The sequence below is a fragment of the Sturnira hondurensis genome, unplaced genomic scaffold (assembly GCF_014824575.4).
Source record: "Sturnira hondurensis isolate 20B ecotype Veracruz unplaced genomic scaffold, ASM1482457v3 Scaffold0016284, whole genome shotgun sequence".
Taxonomy (NCBI): domain Eukaryota; kingdom Metazoa; phylum Chordata; class Mammalia; order Chiroptera; family Phyllostomidae; genus Sturnira; species Sturnira hondurensis.
Window position 1 is genome coordinate 7,272,795 of NW_028088915.1, and position 20,719 is coordinate 7,293,513.

At 34.7% G+C, this 20,719-nt stretch overlaps 1 protein-coding gene across 2 annotated transcripts in view; it reads left to right on the forward strand.

Moving 5' to 3' along the window:
- Window positions 1-20,719, forward strand: part of UPF2 (UPF2 regulator of nonsense mediated mRNA decay) — a 104,542-nt gene that overhangs the window by 62,520 nt on the left and 21,303 nt on the right. For both annotated transcript variants that reach the window (XM_037066012.1, XM_037066013.1), the window contains exons 9-15: window positions 893-1,001; window positions 8,699-8,812; window positions 10,832-10,948; window positions 13,983-14,168; window positions 16,272-16,475; window positions 17,203-17,478; window positions 19,561-19,744. In XM_037066012.1, the coding sequence (XP_036921907.1) occupies window positions 893-1,001; window positions 8,699-8,812; window positions 10,832-10,948; window positions 13,983-14,168; window positions 16,272-16,475; window positions 17,203-17,478; window positions 19,561-19,744 (1,190 nt within the window). The remainder of the gene's footprint in view (window positions 1-892; window positions 1,002-8,698; window positions 8,813-10,831; window positions 10,949-13,982; window positions 14,169-16,271; window positions 16,476-17,202; window positions 17,479-19,560; window positions 19,745-20,719) is intronic.

A 20,719-nucleotide genomic window follows, 5' to 3' on the forward strand; every position in this document is an offset into this window, starting at 1 on the left:
GCATTGATTCCGATTGGTAGTGCCTGCCTGGACTGCTGCATTAAGCAGGGTTCTGGAGTGGCATCCAAGTTGAGAAAGTGCTCTGATAATGAAAAGGGCTTGGTCGCATGAGTAGCCGCATATTTGCTATTTATTGTCTGAATTAAGGGTAAATGGGTTCTCTAGTGCATAAAATCTGTAAGTGTGTGGGTTTGTGATAAGGTTTTGACCCTTAGATGCCATTTTGGTTATTGGTTACTCTTTTACTTTAGACACTGAGGTTTTCAAATAACATCCATGGATAAGTAAAGGAAATGGTTTAAAAGGATTCTCGTTTTGTACTATTTAAATTAATTTGTTTATTCAATAATTATGTGATTGAAAATTTAGCCTGTGTAAAAACTTAGTTTTTTCCTCGCTTGATATTTTATGTTTTATCAAAACTTATGTACTAAGGCCCTGGCTGGTATAGCTCAGTGGATTGAGCACAGGCCTGTGAAGCAAAGGGTCGCAGTTCGATTCCCAGTCAGGGCACATGCCTAGGTTGCAGGCCAGTTCCCAGCCAGGGGACACGTCAGAGGCAACCACACATTGATGTTTCTCTCCCACTCTTTCTCCTTCCCTTCCCCTCTCTCTAAAAATAAATAAATAAAATATTTTTTAAAAGATCTTTAAAAAAATTATGTACTAAGTACAATTGCAAATGTGTGATAAGGCATTGAATGGAAAATACCAGGTTATTAATAAGCTTTTACAAGGCAAATTGAATTTCTGTGTACTTCATTATGATAGTGATAAATAGCATGTCTGTACAATTATTAGTTTTTATAATTGTGACTATATCTGAGGATGTTTTTAACTGAATTATTTTTGGTGTTTTTCCTTTTACACATATCACATATAACTTTTGCAGGTTGGATTTGCTACCATTTTATGCAAGATTGGTTGCTACATTGCATCCCTGCATGTCTGATGTAGCAGAGGATCTTTGTTCCATGCTGAGGGGGGATTTCAGATTTCATGTATGTATTTAAGCATTTATTTTGTAATTTATACATATACACACACACATATATATATATACTTAAAAGTTGAGTGAGGATCCTTTAGTTTAAAAATATGGTTACTATATTGGTAAGCATAATTTTGAAATTTGATAGTGATCTAACAGTTCAGAATATAGATCTTCTAAATTTTTAAAATGTAAATTTACTCAACAAAGGTTGAAATGATTAAGTGGTAGTCCAATTTGGAGGTGAGCTATTGCTCCAGTGTAGGTACTACACTTTTTGCTTTTGTAAAGTAAAAACCAATTTCCAAGGTCAATACAACCAGTAGGCCTTGTTGGTGTTCCCAGAAGAAACATAGGATTTGGCCATGGTAAGTCAGGGCACAGTGCCCTATAGGGTGCCTGTTTAAGTGTTGGGGGTCCAAATGTTTGGGGCACATGAGTCTCTGCAAGTGTGAGCACAGTGAAAGCTTTTGTAGCCCGTGTTCTTATTGATTCTTGCTTTTAGAATCTTTACCTTGGATGGTGGTGAATTCTTTAAAGAGTACCACCTGGTTAAGTACCAGGGACCTGTTACCACGCAATATCCTTCCCTTCCTGGTCTCAGGAGTCTTAATGGACTGCATGTTAGTGGTTATTCAAAACCCACCTTGCCTAGTCATTTTGTGTAGGTGATAAGTTTCAAATACAGTCATGAAAAGAATAAAATTATATCTTAGAGATGACTAAAAGTGTACACTGGTAGACTGAAAAGACATGAAATTCATGTGTTTATGTTAACCAGTGGAAACATTGTGTTTACAAAATTTAGCTTTATAGGAATTGCTTGGAATGCAAATAAATGTTTGTCATGCTCACTATTCACTTTATTGCAGCTGGTTTGCACAAATCTATATTGTTGAGCACTAAGAACAATTCCTGAGATTAAGAATCTCACTATGTATTTGGGGAGATAAGGCATAAATACTCATAAAAGCAAGAGAGAAATAAAAAATTAAGCCCTACATTTGATATTGAAAGAAATTACATGCTTAATTGTGAAATGACTTGTTTGAGAGGGAGTTCCTTAAGTTCAGAGGAAGGAGACAGTATCAGCCTGTCTCTAAAGGCTTCTTACCATAGGTATTTAAGATTTTTCTTGGTCAGCTTTTGCCCAAGTATATTTCAGATTTTCATAGTATTAAATAAGGGCAGGTTTCTGTGTTTAAAGAAGTTCAGAAACACTGAGATCAAGAAAGCTTTAATAGGGTGATGTGCACTGTTAGCCTTCTGGAGGTGGTTAAGGATGTAGTCACTCAAAGAACACACGTTGATATGCTCATTCATTTGAGAGAGAGGGTGGGGGCTGGGGAGAGAAACATTGATTGGTTCTTTCCTGTATGTGCCATGGTATACAGGACAACACTCAAACCATATGAACTGTTCAGCCAGGGCCAGAAGTCATGATATTCTTGTTGATATATTTAATCTCTTCATACAAACAAGAAACTGTTTTACTAGCAAACAGTATAACTGTATTGTATTTAGTTATATATATGTATACACCCTCAACCAAATCCAAAATTAAAACAGAAATTGTTGCACCAAGCGTAATTTGTGCTTTTGGTGAGAAGCTTAAAATTACAGAAAATTTTATTCATGTACACTTCCCTTCCTACTTCTGAAAATTGGGATGGGAGTTGAGGGAATTAGCAATTTTTGTTATTGATTGTAACTAGAATATCAATTCTAGGAGTGTATTTTGGTAACAACTCTTCCCAGTGGAGAAAAGAAAGGGCACTTGAGGTCATCTACTTTTTATTTTTAAATATATTTTATTGATTATATTGTTACAGTTTTCCCATTTTTTCTCCCTTTTATTCCCTTCCACCCTGTACCTTTCCTCATATTAGCATTCTCTCCCCCCCTTAATTCCTGTTTATGGGTCATACATACATGTTCTTTGGCTTCTACATTTCCTATACTATTCTTAACCTCCCCTGTCTATTTTGTACCTACCAATTATGCTTCTTAATTCCCTGTATCTTTTCCCTCATTCTCCCTCCTCCCCCTTCCTGCTGAGAACCCTCCATTAATAAAAAACCCTATGAAGAGTTTTTGCATATGAACTTAGTTATTCAATTAATCTCAGTTTCAGCTGTCATTTATAAATGAGCTGTAAGCACCATTTTTGCTAAAAGATGATTATGTAAGTAAAATCTTATGAGACATTATTGAACAGAAATGTATATAAAAATTATATGTTGTGCCTTGGCTGGTGTGACTCATGGATTGAACACCAGCCTGCAAACCAGAGAGCCGCCAGTTCAATTCCCAGTCAGGGCACATGAGTGGGTTGCAGGCAGGGTCCCCAGTTGGGGGCATGTGAGAGGCAACTACACATTGATGTTTCTCTCCTTGTCGTTCTTACTCCCTTCCCCCTCTCTAAAACTAAGTAAATAAAGTTTAAAAGAAATATACATTGTTAATTCATTTGTATTTACTTTTGCAGAAGTGTTTTAACAAACCTTTTGAACAAAAGGAGACTGGAAAATACTGAATGAGGAGAATAAATTATTCTTTTTTTTTTAAATAAATTACAGTCTTTTGAAAAGCCTTTTTTATTTGAAAATGAGGCAATGAAATAATTGATTTTGAATACTTCATTTAAAAATTCTGTAATTTTATCAAGTTAGTTCAATTGTACCTCCTTATCTGCAATGTTTAAGAGTAATGGTGAATAATACACTATGTTACATGGTTTGAAAGCTGTAATGTGCAGTAATACTTAAAATTGTATGGTACTCTCTAACAGTTGTATCCAGAATCACCCAAGAAGATTTTTAAAAACATGTATAGGTATTTCCCAGCTCTACTCCCCCTAAATACTCAGCTTCAGTACATTGTTTTCAAAATACTGCCTTGTATATTGTTTCTATATTACTTTGACTTTAAAGTAAATAAGATAACAAAAAATACAGAGGTGATTTAGAAGATACGAAATATATATAAAGTAGAAAGAAGACATAATTCAGTAATATTTTAGTATATTTTCTTTACCTTTATTCCTCTGTAGTTTATATTGTATGTACAGTTTTTTGTTCTTTATTTCTCATGCAGAAGCATTTTACAGGGTCATTTGAAACACTCTTTAAAAATCATTTTAAAGGTTGTATAATCTTTTGCTCAGTATATTACTTGCATAGTATCAAGTGAAGTGTAGTAATCATTACCACCATCATCAGCATCCTTAGTTTTGTTTTTTTTAAGCTTTCACCCTTTTTTAAAAAAAGATTTTATTTATTTATCTTTAGAGGAGAAGGGAAGGAGAGAGGGAGAGATTGTCGATGTGTGGTTGCCTCTCATGTGTCCCCTGCTGGAAACTGGCCTGCAACCCAGGCATGTGCCCTGACTGGGAATCGAACCTCGATCCCTTGGTTCGCAGACCACTGAGCTACAATCTACTGAGCTACACCAGCCAGGGCAGCATCCTTAGTTTTATTTTTAGTTTACCACATGAGCCAACAGGTTCTCAGAATTTACATGAATTGTCCAAATACTTGTAACCTCAAAAAATTGCGCAGAATGACCATAAGGGCTTGGAAGTCCTAACCATAAGTTTTTTGTTCTTTCGTCACTGCAGTATGTATGGAAACAGTAAACATTTTCATTATTTACTCAGTAAATATTTAGTGTCTGTGTATTAGTAATACAAATATACAAAGATAGAGTAAATTAATAGTAGCTAATATTTACTGGATTCTCCTAGTCTGGGTAGTTATGGTTTGGTACATGTACTTTACATGTACCAATTCACTTTAAGACTCACAACACCCCTCTGAAGCATGTTACTTTCATTCTATTACACAGATGAAGAAATAGAGGCATAGATTTTAAGTAACAGCTAGTAAAATGATAGAACTGGAATTTAAACCCAGCAGATGCGATCCAGATTCTTAATCTATCCTAGCAGTTCAAAAACTAAGAAAAATGAATGAGAAGGTTTTTTATATGCAGTGCTTATCAGACAGTTGTGAAAAGGTCTTTATAAGACTGTACTTTAAATTGCACAGCTAAAGCAGTCAAGTTTAGTCAATATAATATTTAAATATTAGAAACTAAAATTTAGTTAATTCTATTTTTTCTGTTCATCTCTAGTTTCAAAGTTATTTTGAATGCCTAAATGATGTGAGTAAAATAAAGTTCTGTACGTTGAATTTTTGTCATTTTTATTTTTATTTGATGTGTTATTGGAGCTTTAGATTAAATACAGTTACGGTGAGCTCTGATTTTTCTTTTAAATGAGTAAAAATTTTTGTTTAAAAATTATGCCTGAAGATCTAAAAAGTCTAAAAACCTACCTCTGCATGCTGTAGAATCTAGGTTCTTAAAAATGAAGGTGATAGCCCTGACTGGTGTAGCTCAGTGGGTTGCATGTCATACCCTAAACCTAAAAGGTCACTGGTTCGATTCCTGGACAGGGCACATGCCTGGGTTGCAGGCCAAGCCCCCAGTTGGGGAGTGTGTGAGAAGCAACCACACATTGATGTTTCTCTCCCTCTCTTTCCCTCTCCAAAAATAAGAAAATCTTTAAAGAAAATGAAGGTGATAAATTTCATTTAAGTGTTAGCTGTCTGAATATGTAAAAGTTTAAAGTTTATAATAAATGATTATCATTAATTGTCTAGGCACTGGCCAGGTTAGAAAAGCACATACTAGTGTAGTGGAATTCTCAATAACAGAAGACTGAGATTTCAGTACTGATTCTTGATCAAGTCATTTGATAGGTTTGTGTTCTTTTGTTTTTGTCTTAACTATGAAATCAGAATTATAATAGCTCTTCCTTTTAGAATATTATTATGTGGAACAAATAAAGCAGGATAGTATTCTGAAAAAGTAAGGAATGACAAATTAGTTGAAGACACCACCATGTTATTTTTTTTTATTCAAATAATAAATTTAAGGACTGAGGTTTAGTTTTCTGATCAAAATGGAATACTGAGGTTGAATCCAGTTACATTTATCTTCATGTGTCTGTTCACATTGTACTGTTGTGGTAGGATTTTGTTGTATTCAGCAGTTCTTGAAATATGTGCCTATGTAGGGAGTTATATTTGTAAAGAATTTGAACTTTGGTATAAAGCTGTGCCCAGTGTTAAAAAAGAATAATTATGATATGGGAAATTTAATTATAAAGAATTTTTAATAATAAGGCAATAGAATTTTTAATAATAAGGCAATGTCACTATAATACCCTAACTGAGCCTTAATATTTTCGCTTAAGTGAGCTCTTAACATTCATTACTTTTTAAATATATTTTATTGATTATGCTATTATAGTTGTCCCATTTTATTCTTCTTTATTTCCCTCTGCCTTGGCCCCACCCAGCATTCCCCCACCTTAGTTCATATACATGGGTCATACATAGAAGTTCTTTGGCTCCTCCATTTTGTGTACTGTTCTTAACTTCTCCCTGTCTATTTTCTACCTACCATCTATGCTACTTATTCTCTGTACCTTCTCCCCCCTTCTCCTCCTCCCACTTCCCTGTTGCTAACCCGCCATGTGATCTCCATTTCTATGGTTCCACTCCCCATCTAGCTGTCCTCTTAGTTTGCTTTTGTTTTAGGTGTGGTTGTTAATAACTGAGTTTGCTGTCCTTTCACTGTTCATATTCTTATCTTCTTTTCTTAGATAAGTCCCTTTAACATTTCATGTAATAAGGGCTTGGTGATGATGAACTCCTTGAACTTGACCTTATCTGAGAAGCATTTTATCTGCCCTTCCATTCTAAATGGTAGCTTTGCTGGATAGAGCAATCTTGGATGTAGGTCTTTGGATTTCATGACTTGGAATACTTCTTTCCAGCCCCTTCTTGCTTGTAAGGTCTCTTTTGAGAAATCAGCTGACAGTCTGATTGGAACTCTTTGTAGGTGACTGTCCCCTTATCCCTTGCTGCTTCTAGGATTCTCTCCTTCATTTTGGTCTTGGCTAATGTAATTATGATGTGCCTTGGTGTGTTCCTCCTTGAGTCCAACTTCTTTGGGACTCTGAGCTTCCTGGATTTCCTGGAAGTCTATTACTTTTGCCAGATTGGGGAAGTTCTCCTTTATTATTTGTTCAAATAAGTTTTCCACTTCTGGCTGTTCCTCTTCCCCTCTGGTATCCCTATAATTCAGATGTTGGAATGTTTAAAGATGTCCTGGATGTTCCTAAGCCTCTCCTCATTTTTTTTGAATTCTTGTTTCTTCCTTCTGTTCTGTTTGGTTTTTCTTTCTTCCTTCTGGTCCACTCCATTGATTTGAGTCCCAGTTTTCTTTCCATCACTATTGGTTTCCCGTGCATTTCCCTTCATTTCACTTAGTTTAGCCTTCATTTGTTCCTCTAATTTGTGACTAAAATCAACTAGTTCTGTCAGCATTCTGATCACCAGTATTTTGACTGTGCATCTGATAGGTTGGCTATCTCTTGGTTGCTTAGAAGTATTGGCTCTGGGGCTTTGAGCCCTTTTTCTGCCTTGAGTCAGGCACTACAGACCAATGTTTTGGTCTGTAGGTGCCTGATCCGTATGAGGGGCGGAGCCTTAGGTGTTCAGGGGGGCGAGGGCAACCCAGTCACTGAGTTGTGACGCTGTATGTGGGGGTGGGGTCAGAGAGGGGCAATGGCACTTGTTCCATGCTCTCTCTGGTCCCCTCTGCTGCTTCCTGCAAGCATACGTGGCCCCGCTGGTGCCGGCTCCTGGGTGTGTGGGCCTGTGCACCCTCCAGGACCCTGTGGGTCTCTCCAACAAACTCTCTGTGAGCCTGGGAGCTTCTCCCGGCACCTCGACCCTGAGAGTTTTTCCAGTCGGCTCTGTTAGGCTTTAATTCTCCCTTGCTGGGGCCCTAGCCTGCACGGTCTGTCTCATTGCTCATTCCTCTGCCTGATTTATCTGAGTGTGAATGTGTGACCCTGGTCAGCCAGCCGCCCTGCACCCCCACTGGGTCCTCCCATTGCAACCCCACACCTGGGATCTGCCAACTGCCGCCTGGGCGCCTGGGTTGGTCCAGCTGCTTTTTCCTGTGGGATGCTGCTCCGACAGCCAGTGACTCCGCCCCTCTTACCAGTCTGGATGAATGGTTCATTATTGTTGGACTTCGGTACAGTTCAATTTTCTGTATTTTGGTTGTGTTTTTGTTACTAAAACTTTGTTTTCTTTAAACTTGGTTGCGCAGGAGACACAGTGTTTCCACCTACGCCTCCATTTTGGCTGGAAGTTTGACATTCATTATTTTAAAGCAGCATCTCCTAAAGTGTGTTTCTTACAATATTAATGTAGTGGGATGTTAACTAGTCATTGTTAATATTTCAAAAGGGGATTCATGTTGCCAAATAAATGTGAGAAATATTTTAAGTCAAATAGATTTCTTATTTTGAGATTCTCTTTAAGTCTGATAAAAAGCATAATTTCCCCAAATTATTTGATCCTTGAACTATTTTGCAAAGCACTTGGTAGCACTGATGTACAGAGCTTATTTGGCTTAACTTAAAATCATTTGAATATAGCAGAAATTATACTGAAATTTATTTAAAGTATTTGGAGTGAATTCAATCTTAATAAAATAACAGTTCTTATCACAGAGATTTCAACCCTGGTGATCAATGGGGTGACAGATGTCATAGCCAGATCGCCCTCACATCCAAGATTTCAAAATATTAATTATCTAAGCAATGTTTCTTTTAATTTGTAGGTACGAAAAAAAGACCAGATCAACATTGAAACAAAGAACAAAACTGTTCGTTTTATTGGAGAACTAACTAAGTTTAAGATGTTTACAAAAAATGATACATTACATTGTTTAAAGGTTAGTGCTGAATTATTTGAATTTTCTACTAGATAGATTTAAAGTTTTGTAAAAGTTATAAATGTGAGAAAAACGAAATAATTAAGAAATACTAGATTAATCCAAAGAAAGGCAAGGAGGAAGTAAAAAGGAATATTTAACAGATGAACAAAATAGACAACAAATAATAGGATGGTAGATAGAAAAACACAACTGTAACAGTAATTGCATGAAATATAAAAGTACAAAACATACCAAATAAAAGCCTTAGGACTATAAGAGTTGATTAATATATGCGGACAACACTAATATATGCAGCCAATAAGAGACATGCCCTTAAATATGTATAAAGATTAGAAAGACTAAAGTAAAAAGATGGAAATAGTCTATGAAAGGACTGTTCAAAAGATACCTGACTGCATTATTATCAGACAGAGTAGACTTTAAGGCATGAAGCTGTATTAGAAATAAAGAAGGTTAGTTGGTCATTTTAACAGGAAGGTGTTACTTCCTGAATCAGCATGCATCCAATAATGTAGCTTCAAAATATGTAAATCAAAAACTGACAAGCGAAGAGAATTAAACAAGTCTACATAGTGACACACTTGAAAACACCTTCCAATAGCTTAAAGAATGGTCAGACAAAATTAGGCAAGTATTGTATATGTAGAATTGAATAACACAATTAACAATATTGATCTAATTGGCACTATACCCAACAGTATTGATTTAATTGGCACTATACCCAACTGAATTGAGTCTCTTGAAATATACACAGATCATTTATCAAAATCAACCATAAAGGAAGTCTCAGCTAATTAGAGGGGATTGAAATTACTGATCTTGTTTTCAGTCCACTTTGGACTTTAAACTAGAAATCGGTAACTCATTTTATATGATAAAGTTCATACAGCATAGATGGAATAATTCTACATTTAGAATTGGTCATTACTAACAATAATATCTTTTATCAAATTGATTTCCTTGGAATATGACTAGGTATATTATACAAAATGGGTCCCCTGGATCCAAATTCATTTGGAAAACCCCAAGTTAAACAAATTTCTTTGATGTATGAGTTATTAAGAGTGTTAAAAATACTAATAGTCCTTATAAACATTCAAGGTAGACTCATTCTAAGTCTACCTAGAGCATCTCAGATCACTACAAAGTACATTTGCGGAAACTCTGGACACCATTTTACGAGGGATTGTGAAAGCTTTCTCAATGCTGTGATTAAAAGGAATAATTTACCATATTAGTATATTTCTTGGGACTAATTATTAAAAATTATATAGGAAGGCTATACATTTCTTTGACAGAAATTCTATTTCTATAAATTGGTTTTCAGGAAATAATCATAAATGTTTGTATGGATTATAGGGATGTTTGTTTATCTTGTTTATAATAGCAAGAAATTGTAAATAATTTGAATGTCCAGTAAGTAAGAATCAATTCAGTTTTAATATAGTTTATATTATACAGTACTATGTGCCTTTTTAAATCATGCCATAGTATAGGTAAGGACGTGGGAAATCATGTTAGCCAAAAAAAATCCCAAACACCAAGATATTAAATGACATGTCTGAATCTATTTTTGTTTATAAAATATATGCAGAGAAAAAGGTTGGGAGGATAAATGCTACTAAAGTGTTACGGCAATGTGTTGTGTTGTAAACTTCATATAATAATTTTTTTTAGTCAGAATTTTAAAATTAATTCTTACTTAAACCAAAAAAAAAAACCATTTAGAAAATGTCAGCTGTGTATGTGATGTGTTTAAATATGTGGCTTTGATATTAGTTTTCATATGTCTGTTTAAAAGCAAAGACATTAAATATATTAAAGTTTTTAGATAAAGTTTTTATGGTGAAACACAAAAGATAACCAGCAATAAAGATTGTTGAACTGACATAGAGTACCTTTCGTTTTTATACTGACATTTTTAAATTTACATAGATTAGAAATATACTTTTGTTATTTTCTCTAGTGGGATTGAAGTATTGTCTTTGTGGTTTTTCATCATTATTATTATTACAGATGCTTCTATCAGACTTTTCCCATCACCATATTGAAATGGCATGTACCTTACTGGAAACATGTGGAAGGTTTCTTTTCAGATCTCCAGAATCTCACTTGAGGACCAGTGTGCTTTTGGTAAGGGCTTGAGAATCCTAGCAAGAGCTTGAGTTTCTTGATTTACTTCAGGGGTTAAAAATATTGACCATTGCCTGTTACCTTGCTTTGCCATATAAATATAAACATTTCTACCTCAACTAAAACGTTTTGTACATGAAAGCTGCCATTCCTGGAGAGTTGTTGGAGTTTTTCTCGCTTGGTTGCCAGTGAGCTAACAATAATTATGAAGTAGGATTAAGTTTAACCAAAAATAACTTTTGACAAATGGTGCAAATGAGCAAATAATCTTAATACTGTTATGTTAGATTGGTGTGCCATAAGCACATAAATTATAACCTTAACATAATAAAGTTAAAATTGTAAAATAAAAAACAAAATATAAGCCTAAAAAATTACCTGTGGAGAGAAGTTATTTCTTAAGTTACTTAGGATGCTGAAATGGCCATCTAGTTTATTAAGCAATTAAGTTATTATGCTTATTGATAATGCCCATGCATTTTGCTGGACATTATCAGGTAGTGGGAGTTGGTGTTAGTGTTCAGGAGAGCTGTGGTTTAGGAATCCCTGGCATTCGTTGTCATTTCACCTGTGGTGCTGTTTAAATGTCTTCGTTGTGTCATTTTCTATAGATAGGTTATTGTTTTAGAATCCAGTTATGAGCCTGAATACTTTGCCTGTGATACTTAAAAATGAAGAATCGTGAGACTTTATTTCTCTTAAACAAAAATATTAATGTGAAGGCTGTGAAATGGAATTGATTTTCCAAAGTCTCTCTAGATTTATATCACATTAATCATATAATAATTACTCCAAGTTCAAATTTTTATTGTAACAAGGAGAAAATTCTTCCTACTCTTTGGCTCATTCTGGTAAGATTAAATGAGACACTACATATAAAAATGTATTAGTTGAAACATATATAATGTTATTAACCAGTGCTACCCCAATAAATTTAATTTAAAAATATAATAGTGATGCTAAGAAAGCTTAGTTTTTAATACTCTTTTATTTATAATGTTGAATCCTCAATACTTATTTTTTTGCCAGGGAAAATATTTACTTAACTTGGTAGTACGGATGAACATCAGTCATCGCTGATAACCAAAGTCCTTCCTGCCTCACTGATTTTCTTGGCTCAAAGGACCATTTTACCTCTTATAGCAAAAGAAGCTAGTTGTTGTTACTGATACTCTTGCTTTTAGGATGGGAGCCTTGTTCATTTACCATTTTGTGAGTCCTGCGTGTCAGGCATGTTACTGCCGGTTAGGAAAAGGAGTACAAAATTGAGATGCTGCCATCCTCCAAGTGCTCCAAATGGAGTGCTAATTCTAGTCCAGTGTTAAGTGTTTTAATATAGTTATACTGAGAATATTATGGACTCATGAAGAGGGTACCTAAGTCAGACTTATGAATCAGGAAATACCTTGCCTAACAGCTTCATACTGTTCGCTGAGTACAAACTCTTATGTCAGACCTTTGGGATATAAAGGTAGAAAAGATAGTCCATGCTGTCGTGGATCAGATGAGTCAGAGGAGTAAATAGACAATAGGAATACATAGTGGTAAATGCAATATAATAATATGGGTAAGCATAGGGTATTATGGACATAGATACAAGAGGCACTTAATCTTGTCTTGGTATGTTAGGATATTTTCCTGGAAAAGTGGTGTTTATTTTAGAGACTACTCTGAGTTTTAAAGGTAGAGAAGAAAGACACATTGAGTCAAGCAGCTGCAGATATGACTGAAGAGGCAGGCAACAAACTAGATATATAAAGAGCCCTGAGTGCTATACCAGCAGTTTCCTTCTGCATACTTAAAATCCAAACTTCTTACTATGTCTGCAGAGTCTGGTATTACCTCCCCTCCCTACCTGAAAAATCTCATCTCATGCAATTTCCTGAGGGTATCTCACTGACCTTTTAGTTTCTGTAGCATGTAACTCTCCTCAGAACCTCTGTTCTTGCTGTTGCTTCTGCTGTGAATGCTTTCCCCATGGCTCTTCTCAACCTTTTGTCATCTTTCATGTCATCTTCTTAGAGAGGCTGCCCCAATCCCAACCTACCTAAAGTAGGCTCCTCATGACCTCCATTTTAGTACCTTTTATTTCCCTTCATACCACTGATCACAGTTATTTAAAAGATTGTTGACTTGTTTATTCTGTCTTCCTACGCCAGACTGTAAGGCTTTATTAAGGTAGGAAACATGTCTGATTGACTGTTGAGTTACAGCACCTGGAATAATGTCTAGCACATAGTAAGTGCCAAGTAAAATGTTTGTTGTATGACTGAATAGATTCAGTAATCTTAATACTTAATATGATACTCTTTTAAGGATCAGGAGTGCTATTTGAAGATCTTCAGCTACTTAGTGGTTCTCAACTGGCATCTATTGGGTAGAAGTCAGGGTTGTGCAAAACATCCTACAATATACAGGAGAGCCCCTGTCCCCCTATGGCAAAGAATTACTCAGTTCAAAATGTCAGGTTAAGAAAGCCTAAAGTAGATGAGGATTGACTGATCTGTGTTTTTAGGCACTTCTGAGTTGGTGCCGAGGGCTGTGGACAAATACAAGACCTTGGGGGCTTTTAGTGTTCTTGTCTATAGACATGTGTCAGATTTTTTTGGTACAGTATTGAATGACACGGCTCTGAGAATATATTTGCTCTCAGTTGTATGTGAAACAGGTAGAGCCAGAGTCATCCCTTTATTCATATTTTTGGCCCTTAATTTCAGTCACTCAAATACATGAACCATGTTATGCTTAGAGTTCATGTAGTTTGGCAGAGTTTTATATTAATATGTAGCAAAGTTCTCTTCAGTATTTTACTGGACAAGGCCTAAGACCAAGCAGTTACGAACTAATTTCTTCTAAGCTAATGATTAGTGGTACAACAATTCCTTTGTTTGCACACTCTTAGAAATACCTAGTGATTGTTTTTTCCTTTTCTAGCCCTTTATCCTGAAGTCATATCATTAAGAACTTGAAGTTTTGTTAGGAATAAAGAAAGCTTAGAATGAACGTATTTTGGCTAATGTAGACTTTATTTTAGGAACAAATGATGCGAAAGAAACAAGCAATGCATCTTGATGCAAGATATGTCACCATGGTAGAGAATGCGTACTACTACTGCAACCCACCACCAGCTGAGAAAACAGTGAAAAAGAAACGTCCTCCTCTCCAGGAATATGTCCGGAAACTTTTATACAAGGATCTCTCCAAGGTCACCACTGAGAAGGTAAATCTTTTTTTTTTTTAATAAAAAAAAAATTTACTGATTTTAGAGAGGGAGGGGGTAGAGAGACATGCATGCACACACACACACAGAGACATCAGTTTGTTGCTCCACTTCCTTATGCATTCATTAGTTGATTCTTGTATGTACCCCGACCTGGGATTGAAGCAACAGCCTTGGTGCATCAGGGCAATACTCTGACCAGCTGAGCAACCGGCCGGGATGAGAAGGTAAATCTTAATGGAATCTATTCCATAGTGGTCAACTTGAGATTTGTGATAGTTATATAATTCAATCAAATTAATTCTTTTTCATCCTAATGATGATAGTATCAAAAGCAGTATACTTTCCTTGTAGCCTATACACAAAATTGTTTTTGGTCAGGGCATCTATTTCAATTTTTGTAGGTTAATTTATAAATTGCTTTAGTGCCCCACAAAACAGAGATAAGAAATGCAGTACCTTGCATTATTCACATTTTGTAAGTGGAAAAATTGAAGCAGAGCTGTTAAAAGTCCCAGCACTGAAGTTTAGGAGATGGGAGATTAGATCCTGAGTTCCATTATGATTAACTCTATACAATATTAACTCTACTCTATATTAACTCTATTCCTTCAAGTCATCCTAAGAAGGAATTCATACAATGTTACATAATATATGAGACATGTTTTGTTTTCCTTTTATGGTAATTTCTTTAAATAAAATGGTAAACCAAGTTTTGTAAACTTTCTTGTAAACCAAGTTTTGATGCTGTACAAGTATATATATTTGAAACTATGACTTTGTCTCCAGTATTCTGTAATGAATTTTTGACTTTAAATATTTTGCTTCAGAACAGATCTTAACCTTGAATGTGCTTTAGGAGGCACATGACCCTGTGAAATTTTGTAATTTTGAATTCTGGGGCTATTTATACTTTTCTGAAGACTATAGCTTTTTTTAGATTCTCAACAGGGGTCACTTATCAGAAAATTTTAAGAACCGCTGATCTGTTACCTTAATTACTGTAGTTACCCTGTTAGAAACTTCACTTTTAAGTAAGATATGTTGAGTGAAACATTTCTTGGTTAATTCTGCAAGTTAAAACAGTACAGTATAGAACTTTTTTCTTTTTAGATAAAAAATTAACTTCTGAACAGAGAAACCTTACGGGGAGGATAAAAGGCCTGAAAAAAACATGGATGGGGTAAAAGGTAATAGGGATGATAGTACAGCTTTGAAAATTAAAACCAGCTTTCAGAGAGTCAGAAAAATAGTTTAAGGATTTTGGCAGCTGTTTAGAGTTGACGAGAAATTTGAAAAATGCAGGATGCTTATGTAGTTGAAAAGACATTAATATTGCTAGTGATGCCAACATGAGAATACATTTAGTGTTAAAAGATGGATTGTGGGTATAGAGATGAAAGGAATACTTTGCAATCTGCCAATAGTATCCATTTCCCTTCAGAATGAAACTGGAAAGAACTTGATTACAGGCAGAGCTCTGTTGATTATCTCATTATCAGTAGAGTTTTGAAATAGTAATAGCCAACTTTTATGGGGTACTTAAACTGTGCCACTTTCCTACATAATTCACGTGTTTTAACTTGTCTAACCCTTACAATCTATGAAGTGCTTTTATTACCCCCCTCTTCTATGTGAGGAGACAGGACACTGTAATGTCAGTCTTGTTGCATTCTCTATCTTAAGTGATCTTTTAATCAATTCACCTTGAATTTGTTTATTTATTGGAAAACTCTGATATATAAAAAGTGTCTAAGATGATGTACATCAAATGATACACACAAGAAAACATTATCTTTGGTAAACCTGGAGTATTTCAGTATTTCAGTGAGTACATACTGTTAACTTAAGACCTAGAAACTAGAAAATTTGGGGGGCATTATGGAAAGATGCAGAGAAAACATAAATACATTTTGCCAATAATTAGAAAAATGTCATGTTTAATTTGTAAAGTTTTAAAAAGCTGATAGAGTATCTTTAAAATATTTTCCATTTCAAAAAGTCTTTTTATTTGTATAATCATAATAAAATATTTGTATTATGGGGTATATTGGACTACTATGTGCTTACCTTAGTAATTGAAACAAAATTCTCTTTGTTTAGGTTTTGAGACAGATGCGAAAGTTGCCCTGGCAGGACCAAGAAGTGAAAGACTATGTTATCTGTTGCATGATAAACATCTGGAATGTGAAGTACAATAGCATTCATTGTGTGGCCAACCTCTTAGCCGGACTCGTGCTCTACCAAGAGGATGTTGGGATCCATGTTGTGGATGGAGTTTTAGAAGATATTCGATTAGGAATGGAGGTAACGAGGACTTTTTTTTATGGGGTTGCCATATGGGAGTTTTTGAAGAATTTAAACAACTTTTAAGCCCTATTATTGAAGAATAGTATTTTGAAAACTTGCCTTTCCCCATATGAGGTCCTTTACAATTACCTCTTCAGAATTAGTGGTTTCTTAATAAACCTTGTTGTACAAGATTTCTTAGACTTCTCTCAGGCTAATTCTGGGGTTTATTTTGCCTCTTTTTTTTCAAGTCCAGTTAAAGCTTATTCTGGAAGAGAATAGTACATTTTTATTATTTCTGGGTTACTGTTGGGACTCAAGTTATAGGACCTTATAAATTTATTAATTAGAAGAGCTTATAATCATTTGATAAGACTTTCTGTAAGCAGATCCTTCTTTCTGTAGGCTTATTGTTTTCTTAATTCATGGATTATACAGAAGATAAGTTATGTGGGGCCGATAAGGGACAATTACATCTTGTTTTATAGACTCAATTTATTTAATGATAGCTTAATACTAAATTTAATATTTAACATATTTTTTACTAAAACATTGCATAGATAGCCATTTCTTGGAGAGAGAAAAAAGATAATCACAACTGACCACCTTATTGGAAAAGAAGGAGAGGAACCATTATTTCTTCTGTTTAGCACTCTTTCAGTAATTGATACTTTCAAGTGAAGGAGGGGGATTTTACGTCTTTTCAAGCACTTTACTCTTCTTTAATGCATTTTTTTTTTTTTAGGTTAATCAACCTAAATTTAATCAGAGACGTATCAGCAGTGCCAAGTTCTTAGGGGAACTTTACAATTACCGAATGGTGGAATCAGCTGTTATTTTTAGAACTCTGTATTCTTTCACTTCTTTTGGTGTTAACCCTGATGGCTCTCCAAGTTCACTGGACCCTCCTGAGCACCTTTTCAGAATTAGACTAGTGTGCACAATTTTGGACACCTGTGGCCAGTACTTCGACAGAGGTTCCAGTAAACGAAAACTTGATTGCTTCCTTGTATATTTTCAGGTATATGAGCTGAAATACATAGTTTGGCATCATTTAATACATTGCTTATGTTATAGAAGTATTCAAGCAGAAACACTGTAGCATTCATATATCATATATATGTTCACAATTAAACTAGATTTGATTTATTCTTCCTGCAAAGATCCTTCAGAGATTTTAAAATTTTGGTAAATTTTATCATAAAAATATTCGAATTGCATAGTAACTTTTATGATTGATAATTAATTTGGGCAATTATTTTGGTATACTTTATAAATTTGGTATAGTAATTTATGAATTATATTTAGTACAGTAACTTATGGAATAAATAACTTGTGATTTTTGTATATACATTTTCCTCACTTATGTTCTGGTTTTACATCTGAAATTCTTGTTTCTAAATGATTTTTTTTTTTAAGGAAAAATACTCTGGAAAAATATGTTATTTTTTAACACAGGAAAATATATTCATTTATTGGTAAACTCTTGGGTTGTGCTTTTCGTATCTTGATTTTAGTTAATTATGTAGACTTATGATTTAGAGCAAGTATGTGTAAATTAAATTCAGATACAAATACAGAGACATTTCTACAACTTCTATAAAGTTAGTGTTTCAAAAGTTAACTTTGTCAGTTGCTTGTTTGGAACCCAATCACTATTTCCCATAAGATACAATATTATTATAAGTACTGGTTAGGGTGAACAACTCACTATTAAATTATCCAGATGTTACTGAAATAAAGTACCAATATTACCATTCAACTCTATATGATTCCTGTTGTTTAGTATAGTTTTTATTCACCCAACGATGAAGAAAATAAATTTAAGACTACAACAGGAGGTACCAGAAATACATCCACATAGCGGCTGGTGTTCTTAAATACTGTTGGGGAGGAGCAGTTCATTAACTTTCTCCTGCCGTGGGGAGGGGAATTGCACACTTGAGAATCAGATTCCCTGCGTCTCAAAGGCCTGTCTTAGATTGGAGACTGCCTGTATTGAAACCAGAGTTTTGCAACAAAGTGTAGCTGTAATTGTCAGTCTCCAAAGTAGAATCTCTTTCAGAAGAGAATCCTTATTTGAGAGAGAAAAGAGGTACCCCAAAATATCCAAGAGCATAAAGAGACAAAAGCATTTTCCACGTTAACAAGCAGAAATGTGCAGCAGGGATAAACCTGGGGGAATGAATGTAAGAAGTGAGGCCTGAGGATGAGGTCAGAGTATTCTGCCTAGAACGTTAGAGCAGACAGTTAGGTATTGGGAGGCCAGGTAGAAAAGATCACATGTAGCAGTGCTTCTAAACTTTAATGTGTATATATATCACCTGGGTGATGTTAAAATGCAGATTGTGATTCATTTGGTCTAGGGCGGGGGCCTAAGATTCTGCATTTCTAACAAGCTCCAATTTGAGATCTACACTTTTGAGTAGCAAGGATCTAGAACAAACTGGGGAGGAAGAGCGAAGCACCCAGAGGATACCTGTTGTATACAAGTAAATTCTTGGGTTGTGCTTTTTAGTTAAGGTCAAGCTGTTAGTTATAAGTATAAAACAGAATGAGGGAGCCAGGATCGGAGGAGGGAAAATATATAAACAGTATTATATACACAGTAGGTGTTCAGTAAGTCATTGTTGATTAATGATTTTTATATGTTAAAACATCCTATCTTTAGATACTTTAATTGACCTTTTAAGAAATCAAAGCAGGTAGCATAGGGAAAATAATGAATGTTTATCAAAACTATGCCTTTGAATTTGGTTGTTTTTATAAAATTTAATATTTTAAACCTGTTTAGAAGTGGGATTTCTAGCTTGTTTCATTACCTGAAAATTCATTTGGTATCTTATTTATAATTTTTTTTGCCTTTCAAAAGATTTAGTTATAATAAAACAATATTTAGAGTTGTTACTAAATTGCTTATAAACTCTATAGATGGAGGGAAATAATTGGAATTATGATCATTATTGTTGACCATTAATAAAAATAGTAGATGTTTTGTACAACTTTGTAGCTTAGTTATTATAACTTGGTGACACCACAATACAGGTTATTGTTTAAAAATATTTTTGTTATTAATATAACTACACTTATTTTTTATTATCAGCGTTACGTTTGGTGGAAGAAGAGTTTGGAGGTTTGGACAAAAGATCACCCATTTCCTATTGACATAGACTACATGATCAGTGATACATTAGAACTGCTAAGACCAAAGATCAAACTTTGTAATTCTCTGGAAGAATCCATCAGGCAGGTACACGACTTGGAACAAGAATTCTTAATAAAACTAGGTAAGAAAAAATGAAGGTGATATTGGGAAGATTGTATTTAGAATTTGGTATATAATGATAGCAGAATTTACTTTGCACACTTTCAATTTTGTGTTATGTATAGTATTAGGTAAGACCTGGGTGTCATACTTTTTTATTTCATTAATAATCCCAAATGGAGGATAACAGCCATGTAAGACTTGAAGCCCATGATAAAGATGGATAAACACAATCCTTTTGGCCTCTCTTAATTTAAAAATTTTTGGTTGCTAATATAAAATCTACTTTAAATTAGAGCACCTCTTATAATACAGGATATAATTTCAACACATTATTTCCTAAGATATTGTAGGTTAGAAATTGTAGAAGGGAAATACCTGTTAGAAGTTTGCAACTATCCTATAGAATTTCAGACTCTGTTATTCACTGGAAAGGTTGTCTCTATTTCTAAGGCCCAGAGAAAGTGAGAGAAACATGCTACAGGAAGATTGGTCTATTTACTTTCTCAGTGTCCTTCTTGTGGAGGAAGAGTTAGCTCTTGAATAACTTCCACAAGGGAAGGAGCTTGCTAATAACTTTGCCAGTGGAAATGACTGGAACAGGTGTGTAATGTTACTAATCAGGTTTACTTGCAGATAGTTGTTAGCATGTTTCATTTTAGTTATTTCAAGGTCATCGGTTTTTTGGCTAATAAGCTAGTTGTAGTTCCTTCTAGCACTTTGAACCTGTCGTTAAGTCTTTCATTAGGAGTTTGTTACCTTCACCAGTTATACTAATTGTATAACTTTACTACCCTGCAGTATATGAAGAACCACTTTTCAGGTGAAGACATTGTGATTTTTCCCCCTCTAAAACTATTTTTTGTATTACATGCAGTGTATTAGTAGGATTTCTTTGTCCAAAGCCAAATTCTCTTTTGGAGAATATGATTGCTCTTACCTATCTGAGCATTAATTTTTTTAAAGGTGCATACGACTATGCAACCATTAACTTTTA